At 57.4% G+C, this 21,485-nt stretch overlaps 1 protein-coding gene across 1 annotated transcript; it reads right to left on the reverse strand.

The window, feature by feature from the left end:
- Positions 1–393: 393 nt before the first annotated feature.
- Positions 394–17,807, reverse strand: TBX10 (T-box transcription factor 10). The gene is made up of 6 exons (XM_043548419.1): positions 17,694–17,807; positions 3,481–3,766; positions 2,134–2,235; positions 1,530–1,701; positions 945–1,100; positions 394–465 (listed from the first exon to the last, which is right to left on the reverse strand). Exons 2-6 carry the CDS (start codon positions 3,687–3,689, stop codon positions 394–396), a joined length of 711 nt encoding a protein of 236 aa, XP_043404354.1. The 5' UTR covers positions 3,690–3,766; positions 17,694–17,807.
- Between the last annotated feature and the right edge of the window lie 3,678 nt (positions 17,808–21,485).

The following is a 21,485-nucleotide window of genomic DNA, read 5'->3' on the forward strand; positions in this document are numbered from 1 at the left end:
AGACTGGGTGCAAATTATTTAATGAACTAATTTGCACATGTGCAAACCATCCTGCACTGATTCAGGGGGTGGCTGGTGGGGGCTGGGTGGGAGTGGGCACTGGGGTATGTAGTGGGGCGGGGGCAGCTGCTGGGGAGGTGACTGGGGCTGATTGTGGACCCCTCCCCCTTGGGCTGCGGCCATCACTTGCCCCTCCTGCCTCCTCTTCTTTTGGGATGGGCTGCAGGGGTGGGCATTGCAGCTGGGCGTGTGACATGCTGCCAAGTGGATGAGCCCTGGGGTGGGAGGGAGATTGCCCCCCCCCCAGCAGTTAGGACAGTGGAACCCTATGCGGGGAGGGGAGGCATCAGTGCTCCCATCTCCCGCTGGCTGGGGAGGGTGCTGGAGGGGCAGTTACCAGTCGTCTGGCTCGCAGTCCCGGAAACCCTTGGCAAAGGGGTTACTGGCGATTTTCAGCTGTGTGATCTGCAGAGAGAGAGGGGGCGGGGTGAGGGAAGCAGCCCTCCAAAACCAGCGCCAGAGACCCCCACTACCCCAGGGGGCTGGCAGCAGTTCAGGGACATCCACCCAGATCAGCAGCTCCCTAGGCACAGTGGGACAGGAATCCTGCAGAGAGATGCTGCGCCCCTTACATGAAATCAGAAACAGCCATGAGGCCACCACCCAGCAGGGGGTGCTGTGACACCAGTGACGGGTAGAGCCTTCACCACTCAGCCCCACCCTCCCCAGCAGGGGGCACTGTGACCCCCAGGAGGGGGCAGAGCCTGCACTGCCTAGCCCTGCCCTCCCCAGCAGAGGGCACTGTGGCACGGAGATGGTGTTGGGGGAGGGACTCCTGCAAGCAGGGATCACAGGGAGGGGACTATAATGTCCAGCCCTGGGGCCCAGGGAGGGGTGGCTCAGTGCCCTGAAGGGTGGGGCCAGTTTCTGGGCTGCACACACACCCGGTGGTTCTGGTAGGCCGTCACCGCCATGAACTGGGTCTCTGCGAAAGTGAAGGATTTGAAGTTCTCGTGGGCAAAGCGCTCGCTGTCCCGGCGTGGGTCCACGTACACCACATGGAAGCGGGGCTGGTACCGGTGCATGGAGTTCAGGATGATCTGTGTGTGCCAGAGAAGAGCCATGCTTGAGATGGGCACTGGGACAGCCATCGCCCATAGCAACATATCCCACCCCCTCCTTCACCCTACGGCATAGCTCTGCAACCCCCACCCCACCCCCAGTCCGACAGCCCACCTTTCCCCGACCCTCACAGCCCATGCCATCCTGCCCCATCCTCCACGCTGTAGGGCCGTGTCCCATGCATGATATCTCAGTAGCCTCCTGCCCCTGCCAACGGTGCCATATCCCTGCCCCCCCTGAGCCAGGCAGCCCCACCACCCGCCCTGGGGCTGGATTGGATCCGGCAGCGGCGCCCCTAGAGGGGAATGGCCCTGTGCCCATTCCCCACCCCGTGAACCAACCAGTCCCCTATCGTGGCCTTGGATCAGAGGCCGCGCCCGCTGCCCAGGTCTGGCACGGCGGCTCACGTGGCCGTTGTCGTCCAGCAGGTTGTTGGTGAGTTTGAGCTTGTCGAAGGAGACGATCTGCCTCATCCACTGGCCGCCCTTGGCGGGCGAGTCGGGGTGGAAGTGGACGCGGCCGGGCGCGGCTGGATCCGCTCTGCCAGCCACCAGCCACGAGGAGCTGTGGAAGGCGTATCTGCAGGGAGAGGCAGGGCCTGAGCACCGGGGTCCCCCCGCTCAGATGGAGGCCTCATTGCATGGACGAGGGTAGTCTGGGCCCCAGAGCTTCCTCCCGACCCCTACAGAGCCCTCTAGCCATGGGGAGCCAGTTCCTGTTCTGGGCTCTAGCACATTTCCATGGGGGCTGGGATTCTGCTCCGTGGGGCCAGGAGAGACAGGGGTGAGTGGAGGCATGTGACTGAGCAGTGGGGGGAGGCCGACGCAGGCCATGGCTGGGGCAGCCGGAGTACAGGAGGCAGGTGGGGGTGGGCAGAGCTGCCAGATCTGTGGGCACCACACCCAGCACAGGGCTGCCCCCTGCCCCCCACGCAGGCTGCTCTGCTCCAGGCTCTGGTGGTGGTGGGCTGGGCAGGACCTGTTCCCCCCCCCCAACCTGTATACCCCCCACCTGTATCGCTTGTCGTCCAGGGGCATGAAGTCCATGAGCAGCACGTAGTCGGCCAGCGGGTCCAGCCCCGAGAGCTTCACCTGGAAGGTGGGGAACATCCTCCTGTGGCAGAGGAGAGGGGAGGGCATGGGGCGCTGGGGTCGCCCTTGTACGGGGGTGGGGCACTAGGGTCTCCCCATCGCACAGGGCCTGGTGTCATTGGTCACAGGGGGAGAGGCTGGGGTTATAGGTCACAGAGTGAGGGGCGCTGGGGTCCCTGGTCACACAGAGGGTTGGGGGTCAACCTGTTGCAAATGAGGGGCTGGGGCTGCCAGTCACAGGAGAGGGGCTGGGGGTGTTGGTCACATGGGGCACTGGGGTTGCCCTATCTCAGGCCTCTTCCCCACTCAAGGGGCCCAGCAGGGTGACACAGGGGGGCTGGGGGAAAGGGGCCAGGCTGCCCAGCCCGGCGGATGTGTGCAGGTCCCCACGGACTGGGGCGTGTAGCGTGTAGGTGGGAGTGAACGTGAGTGTGGGGCAACATGAACCCAAGCATGAGCAGGAGAATGAGCGGTAGTGGGGAGGCTGAGGCAGGGCCAGTGGGGAGAGTCGGGGGGAAGTAGGAGGCGGTGGGAGGGTACTGGGGGGCAGGTGCATTTGAAGCACTCAATGGGAGGGGGCAGCACTGCTGGTGGGGGGCAGAGCTGCCCAGCAGCCCCCCTGCCCCCGGGAACATCACGCTGCTGCAGCAGCTCTTGTCCCCTATAATATCAGACTGGAACGAAGAAGCTGGAGGACCAGGCATGGGGTGGGGGCAGACTCCACCCCGACTGCCATCCTCGGAGCCCCTCTCAATAGGCCCGGCACCTCCACAGCCCCAAGACACCCAGCCCCCATTGGCACCCACAGTTTGCCCCGGTGCCCCCCTCTGTGCCCAGCCCCCTAGTGCCCAGCCAAACCAGGCAGGGAGTGCTGGCTCCTGGTGCCGTCCAGGCTCCTGGCAGTCCTTGTTCCACCCACCTCCCCCCATATTTCCAAGGATTGTGGGGCTGGACCCTGCAATGGGGCCCTGGGCAGCCGTGATGTGTGGCACCAGCCGCCAGCCCTTAGCCCTTTTCTGGCAGGGAATGAGCCACGTTGCCTGGTGCTGCAAGGGGCCAGATCAGACCCCCAGGAGGGTGGGGATGGCACTGGATCCCCTTGCATGGAGCCAGGACGGGGTCTCACAGAACACCAGGCTGGGACATGGGGGCACAGCTCCTGCCATAGGGGTAGTGGTGGTGGTGGCATGGCCCCTGCCAGGGGCTGTAAAGTAGCAGGGTACAAGGGGGGTCCCTGCGCTGCCGTGCCTGGGCAATGCCCACCTACCTCCCCGCTTTGGTGACAATCATCTCGGTGCCCAGGCTGTTGAATTCCTCCCACAGGCTCCGCATCTCCAGCTGCACTGACACGTTGGACACATGCTGGTTCTTCCTGGCTGGTTGGATGCTGTCCCCGAGCCCTGCAGCCCCCTCCCCAGCAGGGACACCGAACCTGCCACAGGCCGGCAGGGGCCCCAGCAGGCAGGGAGCCCCCATGGGACTGCCCCACTCGGGGCCAGAGGCGAAGGGGCCCCCGTCTGACGTCAGGACACTCAGACTGGCTGTGAGGAATGCTGCAAAGGAGGGGAGAGGATCAGTGCCAAGCCCCTGTGGCTATGGGCATCAGGGGGCTGGGACATGGACACAGAAACCAGCTGAGGCATCTTCTGGTGGGCCCCAAAGCACCTGTGAACTGGGGAAATGGCAGTGCCCCTTGATACCCCCCATGCTGCCCCTCAATCCCGCCCCACAGCCCCCTGCTATCCCGGCCCTGAGCTCCCCTGAGTCCTGCCTGGCAGCCCCCTGCTATCCCAGCCCGAAGCTCCCCCCATCCCTGACCCACACCCCCCTGCTATCCCTTGGCTCCCCCTAATCCTGCCCCGCAGCCTCCTGCTATCCCGGCCCTGAGCTCCCCTCAGTCCCGACCTGCAGCCCCCTGCTATCCTGGTCCTGAGCTCCCCTCAGTCCCAACCTGCAGCCCCCTGCTATCCTGGCCCTGAGCTCCTCCTAGTCCCGCCCTGCAGCCCCCTGCTATCCCGGCCCTGGGCTTCCAGCACCACCCCCGCCAGCTCCGCCAGTGCCCCTCAGTACAAATCTGCAGCTCTCCACAAGCCCAGCCCTGGGCTCCTTCCATAAAGCTCTGCTGACCCAAGGCCCCCATCCAGCTGGATTTGCAAAGTGCCTCATGCACAGGAGTGGCCCCCACTGCGCTCACTGACCATCAGCATCATCTCCGGCATCATTGCTGGTCCAAGGGCTTGAGCACCTCTCATCACCCCGATCCCCCTTTCGGGGAGCCCCAGCCCCTGACCCTCCCACTCTCTCACACCAAGCCCCTCTCTGTAGCAAAATGCCCTTTCCCAGGGATGCTTGCTCCTTCCTGAGACCCCATCCCCTTCTGCTCTCCCCAGGCAGTCAGTAACCGGCCACTGAGCTCCAGCTCCTGGAGCTGGGCAACCCCCGCTCTGCTGGTGTTTGGACTTTCACATCACGGAGAGGCCGTTAGCCAGGGCTGCTCCCCGCAGGCTCCAAGCCAGGATGCTGGGATTCCGCCTCATCAGCCTGCTACCCTGGCAGCTTGGCCTCCTGCTCATACCCAGCTGGTATTTTAGCCAGCCCTATACACCAGCCCCAGCCAGGCCAGAGACTGCCAGTTCCCTTAGCCTGTTGGCCCCTTCATCAGGGGAATAGAACCCAGGAGTCCTGGCTCGCAGCCCCCCCTCCGTTCTCACCCACCAGCTCCCTCTGCTTCCCCCTCACACGCACATGCTTCGTACAGGTATGTAACATGTACCTGTGTTCAGTACACGCTGTCAGTAATTCTATGAGCTGTAACGATTCCCACGCCCTATCCGAGTGGTGGGAGGGACCCAGAACACCCAGCCGATCTGCTCCACACAGAAGCCACCTTGTCATATCCCTGCACAGCGACCCCTAAACGCGGTACCTAGGCTCTAGGGGTTAGGAACGTGGGTCTCTTGTGATCAACAGGCTCTGGAGCTCAGCCAGTGATGGAGAGGGCAGGGCCTGAGCCCGGCCCCAGCCAGGCTCTGCAGATCACTGCAGCCGGGGTCCTCTGTGCACACTCCCCTCATGCCACTGCACATCCATCCCCCCTGCATCTCCCCCTGTCCACCCACCGTTTGTAGCCAAGTCCCTCAACACCCTGTAACTCACTGTAGGCTAGACAGGTGCGAAATGCCACAGCCTGGCACAGGGAGCCGGGCGGAGTGGGGGATGGGGGCGCGAGGCTGCCGGGGCTCGTCCCGGGGAAGAGCTAGATTGGAGTCGGGGAGGTAAATGGGCCAGGGGGCAATGTCAGCGAGGGGTTCCCAGCCGAGGAGTCCCCAGCCGGATTTACCTGCCATCAGTGCAGCGGGCGTTGCTCCGGCTCCCTGGCCAGAGCCCGTCTCCCCGGCCCAGTGTGGCTGTAACTCGGTTTCTGAAGCCTCCGGGCTGGACCTGGCGATTTTATTCTCCTGCTCGGGGGGCGGAGATTCACCGAGTGTGGCGTGGTGCAGAGCTGAGCAGCTCCTTGGGGGGCACTGGCCGACCCAGGGCGAGACGAGCCGAGAACCCCCCGCCCCGGGCAGCAGCTCCGCCATCAGCTATTGATGAGCGTACCGCAAGGGGGGCACTGGGGGCAGCTGCCCTGGAGCATGGGCTGGACTCAGCCAATATCCCCCGAGCCGGAGGGGTGCTGACCTCCCTGCTGGGGGTAGGGCTTAGCTTTGCCGCTCAGAACTGAATGAATTCTTCCTTGCACAGCCCCAGAGCACGGGACATGATCCCAGCCATGAGGGGACCGGCCGGCTCCCCGGCCTGAGGTGGGAGGGATGGTGAGGGGCTGCCTGTTCCCCAACCCCACGCGGCCAGAGGGCTCAGGGTAACCATGCCAGCGGCTGTGCTGACTGAGCCGGCATCACCGGGAGCAGGATCAGGCCCAGTGGAAGGGACAGAGTGCGTTAGACCCTCTCTGCAGTGACCCACTCCCCTGCTATCCCAGTCCTGGCCTCCCAACCACACAACTCAGCCCTTGCCCTTCAGTTCTGACCCACTGCACCCTGTTACCCCAGATCTGGACTCCCTTCCCCCAAACTATGCCACCCCTTGATCCCGGCCTGCTGCCCCCTGCTGGCCTATCTCTGGCCTCCCCTTCCCACCTCAATCGCAATTGCAGTCTCCCCAGCTCTTCCTGCTTCTCCTTTCCCGGCTCTGTTGATCCCCCTCTGATCTCCCATCAGCCAAGGAATTAATTAAATAACCCCCCTGGGACATTTGCCCACCATCCGCCAGACTTTTTCCTAAAAGCCGTTTTATAATCAGCCGTTATTTGGCAAGGTTGGTACTTCTGACACTTGTCACTATTCGATGGCACGTGGTGAGCCGCTCGTCCCGCAGCCCAAGAAGTTACATGGGCAGATCTCAATTCCTAAAGCCAATGAACTAACAGCAATCAAGCCAAGTGGGGTGGCTCGGTCAGTACTGATCCCCAGGACTGCACAGTGCCATGCGTTACAAAGCAACGACACTCCAGTGCAAATGCTCCCTTGTGTAACAAGGCAGGTGAGTCAGTTACACCCACGTCCACCCCCCCAACCATTAAAATCCTGGGACATCCCTCCTTGTGTCACGCACTGTGCAGCAGTCAACCACCACCACAAATCTTCAGCTGGTCCCGCTAATATCTGCAGCTTCCATCACACTCAGAAACAAAACCCCACCCAAGTATCCGGGGGACATCAGAGGACAGTGGCCTAGTGGCTGGAGAACTGGAATGGGCTCTGTTCCCAGCTCTGTTGCCGGCAAGCTGTAGTCACTTTCCCACTCCATGACTCGGTTTCTCCATCTGTAAAATGAGGAGGATGCTACGCTCTGCTTTGGGAAGTGCTTTGAGCACTATTGCTAACAGCTGTTAAGCTTGTGGCACCTTAGAGACTAACCAATTTATTTGAGCATAAGCTTTCGTGAGCTACAGCTCACTTCATCGGATGCACAGTATGCATCCGATGAAGTGAGCTGTAGCTCACGAAAGCTTATGCTCAAATAAATTGGTTAGTCTCTAAGGTGCCACAAGTCCTCCTTTTCTTTTTGCGAATACAGACTAACACGGCTGTTACTCTGAAACCAGCTGTTAAGCTTGAAGCTCACACTGGCCTGGTGCTACTTACGTACTTTATCCTGGAGCTTAGACGATTCCCTGTTTATGCTGAACACCAGCCTGGTCTCAAATGTCACCACATCAACACTGACAAATGGTGCCCCTCCAGCACTGTGCTTTGTCTGGAGCTGGGAAATTTAAACTGGAAACTCATTTCATGCAAAAAACCCTCCCTCCGTGCTGTGTGGGTTCTGCCCTCTGCTGGGACAACCAGGAGAAGCTGCGAATCTGAAATCAGATGCCCATCCCCACTTCTCTGCCTCCCCCAGGGCAGCAGCTGTTGAGTTGGGGGGAACGGGGATGTTTAAATTGTGCTCCCCCCACGCTCAGCAGGTACTAGTCGTCTCTGGCAGAAACCCCTAGCCCCACCACCCTGCAGGGCAGGAATCCCGAGCTTCCCCCCTCCCTGCAGTTTGCTAGGCAGAGAATGCGGAGGGGGGGCTCAGCGAGCCACACTTTTACTGCTTACGAGCCGCGGTTTGGCAAGTTTGTGTCACCATCCGGCTGTTAGACCTGGTCACAGGATTAGAGCCCCGGTGCTAAAGGTGGCGTTGGCTTGTCTGGGAGAGCCAGATGCTTATTAGACAGAGGAGCGTGAGACCGGCAATCAGGTAGGGAGGGACAAGGGAGAGGTGACCAAAGGACCTCACCAAGGCTCTCACCCCAGGGCTGGTGAGGGTTTAGCTGAAGCCAGTGGAGTTAGCGGTGCCGTCTGGGCCAGTCAGGAGGCCAGGAGGCCAGGAGGCAGGCCCAATGGCATCCCAGGGGATCCCAGCATCCCAGGAGACGCTCACTCCTTCCTGGCAACGCAGCCCTCGTCCCCACAGAGTGACCCCCAGAAACATCGGGGGGGGGAGTGTCATCCCCAGTAACTCTTGCCCATCGACCCGCCAATCAGTGATCTCAGCACAACCATCCCGCCCATTGCCAGGCTGTCAGCTCATCACCGTGCCAAGCCCCGACTGTACCAGGAGCCCGGCAGACCCCTTTGGCCGAGCCTATTTGGCTCCAGCTTTTCTGGGCTGAAGTGTCTGGCTGAGCACAGGTCCCTGGGGGCCCTGCTAGACCCCCCCCACCCACACACAGCGGAGTGGACAACCCCTAGGCTCAGCCCCCAGCAGCAACAGTCTGGGGAGGCACAGGGCAGGACTTGGGGGCACAGGGCAGGACTTGGGGGCGACGAGGGGCCAGGAGCAGAGCTGGGGCGGCAGGTTGCTGCACTGGACGGGCACAGCGGGGGATTCTGCCCGCACGTCGTTGGCAGTGGCACTCGGTCACCCACGAGCTGGAGCATCCCATTCATCCTGCCCCCCACTGGGACAAGTCCAGCCTGGCCAGGCTCTGGGGGATGCTGCCTCATGCAGGCCTGGCTGGGGCCCCAGCCTCAGATGGCTACTGGCCATTGCAGAAGTGGCTGAGGGACCAGGGCAGGGGTTAGGGCCGGCTGGAGGCTCCTGCCATGGCCAAACTGAGCCAGGATGTGTCACAGCCTGATGCCCCGGCCCAGTAGGAGCCTACCCTGGATCCCTGGGCTACTCCCCAGCCTGCCCTGGCCCCTCGTCGCTCCCAGAGCCCCCACGGGGTCTGTGCTGCTGACACTGGGGCTGCTGAAGGGGCTGGTTATCCTGGGGGTGGAGTCGGCTGCTCCCTGCTGTTCTCGGGCTGGGCAGCACCCGTACTGACTGTGCCCTGTGTGGCTGGTGGGCACTGCACACACCCTGTGGGCACAGAGGGACAGCGAGCGGCCACTGCCCACGTGCTGGGGGGCCTAGAGGGGCCCAGTTATCACAACAGATGTCACTGCCCCCCCGACCCTGCCCCACGGGCCGGTGTCACCAGGCCAGGCAGGTGGCCCAGCTATTGCACAGACAGACTCTGGTGCAGCCGGGAGCCCAGCTCGGGTGCTGGGCACCCACCCACCCCTGGATAAATTGCCAGGCCAGATCCCCCATTCCAGCTCCCTCCCCCTGCTCCAGAGGCCCAGCCAGGCCAACAGCCCCCGCTCCTCCGTGCCCAGTCTGAGCCCTGCTCCAGTGCTCACCCCCCACGCTCCCTGCTGTCCCACTAAGCAGCACCACCAACAGCCATCATTCCCCCTCCCCCGCTCTGGCTGTGCGCAGCCCCCAGGCTCAGGACCGTCACGGCCCTCATCCATCTTCCCCTGCCAAGCTGCTGTCAGCGCCGGGGCGCCTATTCTCACACCTGCTCATCTCAGCGCTCGATACGCGCTGGCCCTGCCAGGGACTTATTGGAGCTGCCAGCGCCGGCGACAGAGGGAGATAAATGGGGCAGCGCCGGATGGCGCTGCAGGGGACAGGGAGGATGAGATGCGGCGGGAGGCAGGGCTGGAGAAGCTCGTGCTGTGATGGGGGCTGGGGCGAGAACAGGCGAGCCTTGTCCCAGGGCAGAACGCAGCCGGGCTCCAAGAGGGGCGGAGAGCTGGGGGACCCGGCTTGGTGAGGGGGTTCTCCTAGTGCACCCCTCGCACGGCAGACGAGCTGGGGCCCGGAGCCACGGGGTGTCTCAGACTCCAGTGACCTGCTGGGGAAGGGGGGTTACAGCTGCGGCTCTGTGCTGCAGGGTTGTGGGGCTGCAAGAGCCCAGGGGACCTGGCCGTGTCTCAGTATCCGAGGTCTCTGGGGGGAATTCGATAGAGCTGGGCTTGCAGTTGTGGCTCTGGCCAGCGGGGAATGGGGACTGCATGGGAGCGGGAGAGGTGCAGTCACATCTCAATTGCAGGGGATCTCGGGGGTGTGTGTAGCACATACGGGTCTCAATGCTGGTCAGGCCTGGCAACAGGCGCAGAGGCCTCACTCGTGTTTCAAGCCCGACACTCCAGGTGCTGTGCTCTAGCAGAGGGGGAATTGCTGTGTCTGGGTGCCAGGTGCCCCCGGGTGCTGTGTCCTAGCAGAGGGGGTCTGGCCGTGTCTCGATGACAGGGGCCCCCTGGATGCTGTGTTCTAGCAGAGGGGGCATGGCCATGTCTGGGTGCCAGGCGCCCCCGAGTGCTGTGTCCTAGCAGAGGGGACGTGGCCATGTCTTGGTGCCAGGTACCCCTGGGTGCTGTGTCCTAGCAGAGGGGGCATGGTCATTGCCAAGCTGTCCTGCGATGGCTGCAGAGTGAGTACCAACCTCCGGGCAGACTGTTAAGGGGCAGGTCAAAAACCTCAAATTGGCTGGGAGTCCGAGACTTTGATGTCACCAACCACGTGTCCTCAGGTACTATAACAGCCTAGCCAGGGAGTCACAGACAGGCCCCTTGGCTAAGCTGCTCTATGTATCCTGTCACCCAGGCAAGCTTGCCTGTGTGATAGATGGTCCCATACACCAAAGATCACAGCAATATTCAGGTTAAGCCCAGGCCTACCTTTCAGACTGGGAGTAGGGAAAATGGCACCCTGGGCAAACTTGTATTTTGGTGCCCCTGGCCCCCATGGGTGCCCCCGTTCCCCTTAGGTGCCCTGGGCTCCCCAGGATCCCCACCTCACCCCTGGCTCACCTCCCAATGCTTAATTTGTATTGAAAGAGGTGCGGGGGCTCAGCCCCGCCACAAATTAAGCGCTGGCAGGGCAGCCGGAGAGCAGTGGCTGCTGGCCGGGCCCCAGCTCTGCCGGCAGCACCACTCCCAGCAGCGGCGAAGTAAGGGTGGCCTGGTATCTGATGTATTGCCATCCTTACGTCTGCCCTGCACTGCTGTCAGAGCTGGGTACCCAACCAGCGGCCGCCGCTCTCTGGCTGGCCACATCCGAAGGCAAAAGACCAGAGAACTGCTAAGCTACAAGAAAGTTGTCACACAATAGCACATCACATGATTTGGGCAAAAAATAAATAAATAAATTTCAACTTCAAAATGCTATACAGAACAACAGAGCTTCCTAGACATCGTCAAAGACGCCACTTTCTAGAGCTTGTCTCTTATATCTGCTCTGTCTGGCGGGTTTAATATGCAATGAGAAAGGGTCATTCAGAGATGGGCTTTCCTTCTTGCTGGGCTGTTATTGCAGAGTTAATATTTTAAAATAAACAACCAGGCTACAGACTTATTTTACCCATTTTATTTTCGTAATTAAAAAACAAGTAGGAGGTAAGTCACCTAAAACAGCAGCGCACCCGTTCACACCTTCCAGGAAAAGAGGGTGGGCCCTGCATCATCTACTACAGGATGTTCCACTGTCCAGAGCTGTGGAATTGGAGTCTCAAGAGATGAAGGCTTAAAAGAACATAGTCACAACAATCAGTGAAACACAATAGAGAACATACAGAGCGCTTCCTTCACCAGGCTTTCGTTGCTATAATTGTATAACTTAGCGACCACTTAGCAACTTCTATCTTAGCTATAAAATAAAAAGCAATAACCAAAATATGGAAACTAGTGCAAAAACCATGGACTTTGACATATTGTTTAATAGCAGACAGATTGTCTTTACAAAAATAATAATTTGATTAGGTTGATCAATGTTGCACAAGTTGATTCCAGTGCTTATGATGAATAAATTATTGTTATTAGGAATTAACTTGTAGGGAAATTCCTCCAATGCAGACCCATGCATTCTAGCTTTAATGTTATGCATCTGCACTGTCTGTCTCGAATCGGCAAGGAAACATGCTTTCTCTCACAATAGGTGCTGTATACAGCCAAGAGGAGTCTGCCATATGTGGTTTTACTTCGGGGTACACAGACTGTGTGGTAGAACCTTGAATTGTTCTTTATTCCTCGGGGCAGCAGAAAAACATCAAAATGTTTGCAGACAAAATCAACACAAATATAGAGCTGCTCCAAAAGGCTGAACGGCTGAGCTCCAGCAGGAGCTGGGGACGGATCCTGCAACCCCTGTGAGTTCAGTGGGATTGAGAGTGAGTGTAAGGACTCCTTGCAAAGTAAAGGTTTCAGGATCAACTCTGGCTCCCGCTGATAGGTTTCTGCATCCTCCGAAGAGCAAAGCAAGGGACCGAGCGAGAACCCAGATGGGCGGAGGGGAGATGGGCCCAGCTTGTGCAGAAAAGCTGCGAGGAGCAGTCATGGGGAGTACTTAGCCTCACTTCAGCCACCTGATCGGAGACGTGCGCCTGAAATTATTGGTAACACACACCACCACAACTAATAACCCCTCCTGCACCCCTTCTCCCTTAGGAGGGCAGTGCAGGGGCAGGAGGAGAAGGAGCATAGGAGGGGGTTAAGAGCAGGGGTTAAGGGAGAAGAGGGGCTGGGGAGAAGGGACACAGGAGGGCAGTGCAGGGGTTGTGCCCCTTCTCCCCCAGTCCCTCTTCTCCCTTAAACCCTGCACCACCATCTTGTGCCCCTTCTCCCCCAGCCCCTCCTGCTCCCCTTCTCCCTTTCACCCCTGCACCCCCTCCTGTGTTCCTTTCACCCCTAACCCCTCCTGTGCCCACATGGGGAAACTGACCTGAATGCAAGGAGCCCCTGGCTTTGCTGCTCATTTCCCACCCCTAGCCCCTTAGGGGGGCCCAGAGGAATATTTGGGGGGGTGGGCACGTGGGAGAAGCAGCAACACCAGGTGCTCCATGTGTCACTGCTCCCCCCCCCCAATGTTCCTCCATGGGGAGGAAGCTGGGAAAAAATCTGGGTGTCACCCCCCATGCGTCATCTGTGAGTTTGGGAGGTCAGTGCCCCGCAGGCTCCCCCAAATGCCACCCATGCACGGTGCTCCCTGCTGTCACTGCTCCGGGTGCTCCCCTCTGCCCTGCACATGGTGCCCCTCTGACCACTGTGCCCTTGGCAGTTGCCCTCATCACGCCCCCCTAAGGCTGGCCCTGTGTCCCAGCCCAGGGCCCACACCCTGAGAACTCCCTGGTCCCCTGTCACCAGCTTCCCCCTGGGTCCCACAGCTGAAGTGTCACCGATGGGCAGGAAGGGCGTCTTGGAGAGAAACCTCAGTTTTACTTCTTCCCTGCTGACCACAGGCCCAGACTATTGGTATCAAGAGGGAACTAAAACACTCCAGCAGACGTGGGGGTGGGGGGAAGGGGGTTGGGGCAGCCATCTGAAACCGACACCGCTAGGTCATTCTCCGCACGCGCGGCTGTGATGCTGCTCCCTCCAGGAGCCAGGCCTGAGCAGGCGCTAGCTACCGCAGGCAGCTGGGTTGCACCTGCAACCTCAGATCAGCCCCTCCAGGCTATGGGGCAGAGAAGGGACACCAGGAGCTGCCCAGCAAGCGTTGGACTCAGCAAGGAACCCAGGCTGCAGGTGGCCTGAGGGATAAAGGCAATGCAGGCAGTGGCCACAGGGTGGCAGCACAGGCCAGGGGTCCCTAGTTAGAGCAGGGACCATCAGCAGATCTCAAAGCACTTTCCAGAGCAGGTCAGCATCATTCTCCCTGTTCTACACGTGAGGAAACTGAGGCACAAAGAGGTGCCGTGAGGTACCCCAGGCCAGGAAGCCAAGAGCATAGAACCAGGTCTCTCTAGCCCCAGTCAAGTGCCCTATCCCCTCAGCCACAGTACCCCCTTGCATTTCACTGGGAAAGAGCCTCTGGGAATCAAGATGGCTGAGAAGAGGGGTGGGTACTAACATAGGCTCCCCCAGTGATATAAAAATCAGCCCAGAAAGTTGCAGCATTGGCTTTTACGCTCTGGCAGCAGGGCTCAGCTGGTTCCACTGGGGCTTGAACCCAGGCCCTTCTGTACGTAAAAAGAGCTGCAACCAGGATTACACTACAGAGTCAAATACCACAAGAAAACTCCATTGATCTCCTAAGCAAAGGTCACAGCAGCTTCTAGGCCTATGGATGGATGATATTTTAAGGCCTAGATCTTCAAAGGTATTTTTAGGCACTTAACCTGCATTAAAAACAATGGGAGTTGGGCACTGAAGTTTCTGTGAAGATGTGGGCCTAAGTCCCTTGCTGCATAGCTCTTCAGCTGCTAGAGCCTGTAGGTTCCTTGCAGTCCTTGGAGCCATTTCCCAGCCTGGTCTTGCATGTAAAGTGCATAGATCCATCTCCATGACTGGCCATGGGGAGCTGCAGCAGCATCGACTGGAAGAGAGTGCTAAAGGACACAGGGGCTGGCAAGACAAAGGCAGCAGGAACCAAGCCTTGGTTTTTAATCCCCGTCCAGACATGAGGGCACGGACTAAACCTGCCTCACGAGCCCAGCTGCAGCTCCTTTCTTCGCTCTCCGGAAGTGAGAGACCAGTGCAGGGATGTGTCATTGGTCGCACAAAGCTGGATTATGCTAAATTCGTACAACAGCTCCTTCTAGCGGTGGTTGTGATCCATGGACTTCTAACCATTCATAAACAGAAAGAAAACAGCCACAACTAGTGCCAAACAAATTGGCTTCCACCTGGTGTGAATTCTGGTTTTGTTACCGTTGTTTACCAGGACCCACACCCCATCTGGAACTCTATAAAGTGCATAGAGACATCTAATGTCCGAATACCACCCTGCAGATACAGCTCATTACACTGGTAACAATACAGCTTTACTTATGATTAGGGCTGACTTAAATCACGGAGAAAGCACACATTTCTTGTGGGTTGGTCATGTCCATAAAATTTACTATTTATGCTGTGTTCATAGAGTATATACACAGTATCAGGGGGGTCGCCGTGTTAGTCTGTATCCACAAAACCAACGAGGAGTCCGGTGGCACCTTAAAGACTAACAGATTTATCTGGGCATAAGCTTTCGTGGGTAAAAAAAATCCTCACTTCTTCAGATGCATGGAGGGAAAATTACAGACACAGGCACAAATATATATCTTCATGTGCCAATATATATTTGTGTCTGTAATTTTCCCTCCATGCATCTGAAGAAGTGAGGATTTTTTTTACCCACGAAAGCTTATGCCCAGATAAATCTGTTAGTCTTTAAGATGCCACCAGACTCCTCTTTGTTTTAGCACATACACAAGTATTGTACTGTACGACTAACATTTGTAAATCGCCCTAGTTAAGTTGTCTGCTAAAATTAAGAAGTGAAGTTATAACCCCAATAGCAGACCATGCCACCCTTACTTCTTCCTGTCTTCAGAGCTGGGTGCCCGGCCAGCAGCTGTTGATCTACGGCTACCCAGCCTTGAAGGCAGCGCAGAAGTAAGAGAGGCAATACTGCGACCCCCCCCGCCACCCCACAATAGCCAGATTTCATGGAGGATTCCAGATTTCATGGTCCTTGACATGTTTTTCATGGCTGTGAATTTGGTAGAGCCCTACTTATGTCATCATAATTGTGGAGTTATTAACAATTGTCCCAACTGAACAATGTTAAAAGTAGGATAAGGGCAGGATGCGTAGATAGAGGCACTGAGAAGTCTCTTCATTTTTCAGATCGTGGCTGTCGCTGCTCAACCTGTGCTGGGAATTAAGGCTGCGAAGCGTGAAGAGCGATGAAATATACAACGGGAGCCTTGTCTGATCTGGATGACAATGACCCAGACCAGAAACAGAACAATGTATCTGATGAAATCCAAAGCTTTCAGGATACAAGCACCATTTGTTTTATCCAAGCCCTAATCCCTAGGGAGCATTCCACAGGATGGGCCTAATGGGGAATGTATTTTATTTATTCCATTAAAAAAAAGACTGCATTAAGCTTGAGCGCTGGCAAGGCAGCAGATGCCAGAGCTAAGGGACTATGCACAACCTTAACTCTGATTCCTTGGGTCTTTGCCTGACTGCATCACAGCCTGTAATCCCAGGGTCATCTACTACATCACCTTACCACCCGAGAGCTGGGACCGACCTCTGTAGTTAGGGCTGGAGACCAGATTAGTCATCCTAGTGTTTCTGGTGCACTTTTCATCAGGAGATTTCAAAGCATTTCACAAAGTAATTCGCATCTCCCTTTCACAGATGGGGAAACTGAGGCTCAGAGAGGGGATATGACCTGCCCAAGGTGTTGCAGCAGAGCCAGGACTAGAAGCCATATCTCCTGAATTCCAGTCCACAGCACCATCCACTAGGCCACATAATAGAACACCTCCTCCCCCACCTTCTTAAATACTTACATTTTCTACACTTACTTGTGCTCCATCACTGTGCACAACAGTGGTCAGCTGGAGGCGATTGGTGCGAAGGATCCTGAGTGGCCTGACAGCTGGAGGAAGCGCAGAAACTGAAATCAGGATTGCCTGGAAAATGCTACACCTTCAATGCCCAGAGTTCTCAGTATTGTTGCTCCTCTCGCTCTGGTTGCTCTCCCCTGCTGCTCCTGGGCCTCTCCTTCCTCCTCAGGCAGCTCCCAGTGGACTGGCCCAGGTGCCCTCTCTTAAACCCAATCAGGAGGCAGCTGACCAGTCCCTGTGACAAGGGGTTCATTTAGAAGCCTGTGTGTGCTGGAGACAGAGAAAGCCAGAAGCAGCAGATGTGAGCATGGCCCTGAGAGGAAGGACCTGCTGGGCTTCTTGGGCAGAGAGCCCGTTGGAGAGGCAGGTGTGGGGATTTCTGGCAATGAAGCTGCCTGCTGCTGTCAGGACTGTGTGTACATTCTTTGGAGATAGTCAAGTCTATTCTTTGGTGACATCTTGTGTCACATCATGGACTGACCCATGGTGACAGAAACAAGGCCCCAAACATCTGCTAATGGCTCGGGCCAAAGGGCCAACCCTGGTAAAATGAACATCCTGTGGTGCAGTTTCTTCCTCCAAAGAGTTTGTGGCCACAGCCTTTAGTGGGGCGTTGCCGCCGGCCTGTCACTCTGGGCTGAAGCTTTGTGGTGAATGCCACAGTCCCAGGGGGAAGCACTGCCATTCATTTCCCAGCACCGAGCCAGCCCTGCAAACACTGGGCCACCCAATCCTGCAGGGCCAGGAAGGGCCCAAGTCCCAGGTGAGGCTGGCTGGCAACCAGTCTGAGGCAAACACCTCAGCAGGAGCTGGGCACCCAGAACAGGACAGTGAAGCACAAGGCTACGGGTGTCCAGCGCAGCTACCAGCACACTAGGATAGAAGGATGCAAAGCAACAAGCGCTTGGAGAGATGCTGTCTCTGTGATGGGGTGTCACAGGGCACATCACCTGACTGGCTCCTCCTGCCGGTCACGCTGGGGAGGAGCTCAAGGCCGGCCCCCCCATCTGCAGCTTGCACACCATCACTGCATCTGCCTGCAACCCCCCTCAGGGACCACAGCGCCCTCTTCGCGACTCGGCCCTCCAGCCGTGTCACCATCCATGTTCCCCCTTCTGGGGGTTAGTATTCCCGCCTAACAGTCCAGTCACTTCCCCAGTGGCGGGGAGGGGAGACCCAGGCCCACCCACGACTCCTGGTCCCAGCCCAGGGACCCTGTAGACAGCAGCCACATGCTGCACCCCAACCAACTGCTCAGCACATTTTCCGGGGCCACTTCCCCACGACCCCAGCACCTTCTTCACGCTTACCTCAGGGGCGCAGCACGTCCATCCTAGCAGCCAGCTGCGAGTTCCCTCGGTCCCCGCCAGCACTGTTCTGTTCATGGTGCCGCAGGGCTCTCCGCCTGCTAGAGACACGCTTCTTCCTCCTCAAGCTCCCAGCAGCCACTGACCACCTCTGGCCCAGGGGCTTCTTTTATGTGAGCCCGCTGGGCCCTGATTGGTCACTCCCTGCAGCCCTTCCCAGATTGCCTGCGTCCAATGCAGCCTCTCTAGGCTGATTGGAGGACTCACATCCGCTGCTCGCATGCAGGATTAACTCCTTTTACAGTGTGTGAGGTAGACACCCCATCACAAACCATCCCCCTCAAGACTGCATCGCTCAAGGGGTTGGGTGTCTCCTACCCTGCAGCTGCCTAAGCTGCATCCATAGCTCACCCCTTTCTCTGTCTGCCTCCCTCAACAGGGGACACACGTCTTCCTGGTCCTGCACATCATCACTAAACTTTCCCCTCTGGTATGCTAGGTCTCCCTCTGCCCTTTGCAATGGCTAGTTTATCTTTCACTTGCCCCACTGGGTCCCCCAGCACCTTTACATTCAGGGTCTGAGTCCCCCCACTCGCCACTGGGGAAGTGACTGAACAGCTGCCTGCCGGCCCCCGAGAAGGGGGGAGCACAGATCATGACTCAGAGGATACCCCGGTCCTTCTGCCGTGAGATGGACCCGAGAGCAGATGTGATAGCAGGGAAAGCACCGTTGGGAGAAGGTGCACCAACCTGCCAGCAAGAGGTGCCACTGTGGTGAGTCACACCTTGTCACAGGGGGCACAAATCACCCCGCACCGGCTTCCTGGAGACTGCTCCAGAGACCGCACTGATTTTCCTGAGGTGCCCCTTGTGGGGCAGATGTTGGTTGAGGTGTCCCTCTGCTGGCTGTCAGGGGCCTGGAGAAGAGCCATAGGAGCCCAAGATCCAGCGCAGACCTACCCAGCGAGCCTATGTGTGCAGTGCCTTGCAGAGAGTCATGGAGTTTAAGGCCTGAAGGGACCATTAGATCATCGAGTCTGAACTCCTGTATATCACAGGCCTCAAAGTTCACCCATTTCCCCCTGCCCTGCACCCAGTAACAAGTGTCTGGCTGAAGCATCTTCCCCCAAGGCCTCCTGACTGAGTTTGAAGGCCCCCCCCTTCCCTTGGCAGGCTGTGCCAGGGTTACTCACCCAGCCTGGCAAACATCCATGCCTTGTTTCTAACTCATGTGTGTCTGGCTTTAACCTTCCAGCTGTTGGTTCTTGTGCTGTCTTTCTCCACCAGGTTAGAGACCCCGTCGATACCTGGGCTGTTCTCCCCTGGGCAGAATGTAAAGGCTGCCATCAAGTCAGCCTCAGTCTTCCAATGGCCTGATGCAGGTGGGGATCCAGGTGGGCTGAGGGGGATGAACCCCTCATTTTTCCACCCTGGAGTAAACGCTGCCTCCCCGCAGAAGAAGAGTCTCCATACGGAGCACCTTGTAACATGAGGCTGTAAGGTTGGGCCTGCAGATTTCACACATCCCTTAGCCAGGCAAAAGCCCCAGTGTCACCGGCTGGATAAGGGCCCTGGGGTTCAGTCCATTGTGGTTATGGTCAAGAGTGGATACAGCCCAGCGCTTGCCAGAGCAATTCCACCTCGGGGATTCAGCAGAGCCCCGTTGGGTCGTGTTGGTGACTTGAGATGGGAAATTCAGCTGGGGGAGAGGGTAGAAATCGCCCTGTCCCTTGAAATCTCAGAGAGTCAAGAGGAAATCTGGAAGCCTGGCTTATCCCCAAGCAACGCGGCAAGCGAGTGTTCCACCTGGCAAAACTTTGCTGTGGTTTTATAAACCTTTCCCCACAGGTCGCTGCCCTTTCCTCCCCCCACCCCACCTCACTTTGAAGGTTAAAAACATCAACCATTCAGGAGCAGAACTGAGCCTTACAGCCTCCACATTGTCACGGGCATTATTATTTATTAGGTGTATTATGGTAGCACCCGAGCGCCCCAGTCATGGACCAGGAACACCATTGTGCTAGGCACAGCTACCGGTCAGTTGGTAATCAATTTGGAGTGGGCAAATCTACTGTGGGGGTTGCTGTGATGCAAGTAGCCAACGCAATCATTGAGCTGCTGCTATCAAAGGTAGTGACTCTGGGAAATGTGCAGGTCATACTAGATGGCTTTGCTGCAATGGGATTCCCTAACTGGCGGGGTTATAGATGGAACGCATGTCCCTATCTTGGGACCGGACCACCAGGGCAGCCAGTACATAAACCGCAAGGGGTACTTTTCAGTGGTGCTGCAAGCACTGGTGGATCACAAGGGACGTTTCACCAACATCAACGTGGGATGGCCGGGAAAGGTTCATGACACTCACGTCTTCAGGAACTCCCGTCTGTTTAAACGGCTGCAGGAAGGGATTTACTTCCCAGACCAGAAAACAACTGTTGGGGATGTTGAAATGCCAATAGTTATCCTTGCGGACCCAGCCTACCCCTTAATGCCCTGGCTCATGAAGCCATACACAGCAGCCTGGACAGTAGTAAGGAGCTGTTTAACTATAGGCTGAGCAAGTGCAGAATGGTGGTAGAGTGTGCATTTGGATGTTTAAAGGGTCGCTGGCGCAGTTTACTGACTTGCTCAGACCTCAGTGAAACCAGTATTCCCATTGTTATTGCTGCTTGTTGTGTGCTCCACAATCTCTGAGAGTAAGGGGGAGATGTTTATGGTGGGGTGGGAGGCTGACGCAAATCGCCTGGCCGCTGAATATGCACAGCCAGACACCAGGGCGATTAGAAGAGCACAGCAGGAAGTGCTGCGCATCAGAGAAGCTTTGAAAACCAGTTTCATGACTGGCCAGGGTACTGTGTGACACTTCTGTTTGTTTCTCCTTGATGAAAACCCGCCCCCTTGGTTGCCTCTAAATTCCCTGTAAGCCACCCACCCTCCCTGCTTCGATCACCGCTTGCTTGCAAAGGAAATAAAGTCACTGTCATTTAAAAACATGTATTTTTTGTTAATTGATTATAAAAATAGGGAGATAACTCACAAGGTAGCCCAGGTGGGGTGTGGGAGGAGGGGAGGAGGGAAGGAAAAGGCCACTTTAAACTTGTTGAATGCCAGCCTTCTGTTGCTTGGGCTGTCCACTGGGGTGGAATGGTTGGGTGCCCGGAGCCTCCCCCCAGGATTCTTGGGCATTTGGGTGAGGAGGCTATGGAATTTGGGGAGGAGGGAGGGCAGTTAAACAGGGGCTGCAGCGGCAGTCTGTGATCCTTCTGCCATTCATGAACCTCCACCAGACGCCGGAGCATGTCTGTTTGATCCCGCAGTAGCCCCAGCGTTGCCTCATGCCGCCTCTGATCTTCCTGCCACCACCTCTCCTCATGTTCATCGGCCACTGTCCTGTACTCTGCTATTGTGTCCCTCCACACGTTCTGCTGAGCTCTGTCAGTGCCGAATGACTACATGAGCTCAGAGAACATTTCATCGCACGTGCGTTTTTTTTGCCGCCTTATCTAAGACAGCCTTTGGGACGGAGGAGGGAGGCTTGAAACATTTGCAGCTTCTGGAGGGAAAAAAAGGAAGTGAAGATACATTTTACAGAACAATGGCTATTCTCTTTCACAGTGAACAATACTATTCACATTACATAGCACATGTGATTTGGCACAAGGTCGCATTTTGCATCTTATATTGAGCGCCCACGGCTTTGGTGTTAGAGATCAAACACGCAGTGCCGGGCAACAGAATTCGGCTTGCAGGCGGCCATGGTAAGTCATAGTCTTTCGGCTTCTGCAACCTTCATAC

This window comes from Chelonia mydas, chromosome 6 (assembly GCF_015237465.2).
Source record: "Chelonia mydas isolate rCheMyd1 chromosome 6, rCheMyd1.pri.v2, whole genome shotgun sequence".
NCBI classification, from domain to species: Eukaryota; Metazoa; Chordata; order Testudines; family Cheloniidae; genus Chelonia; species Chelonia mydas.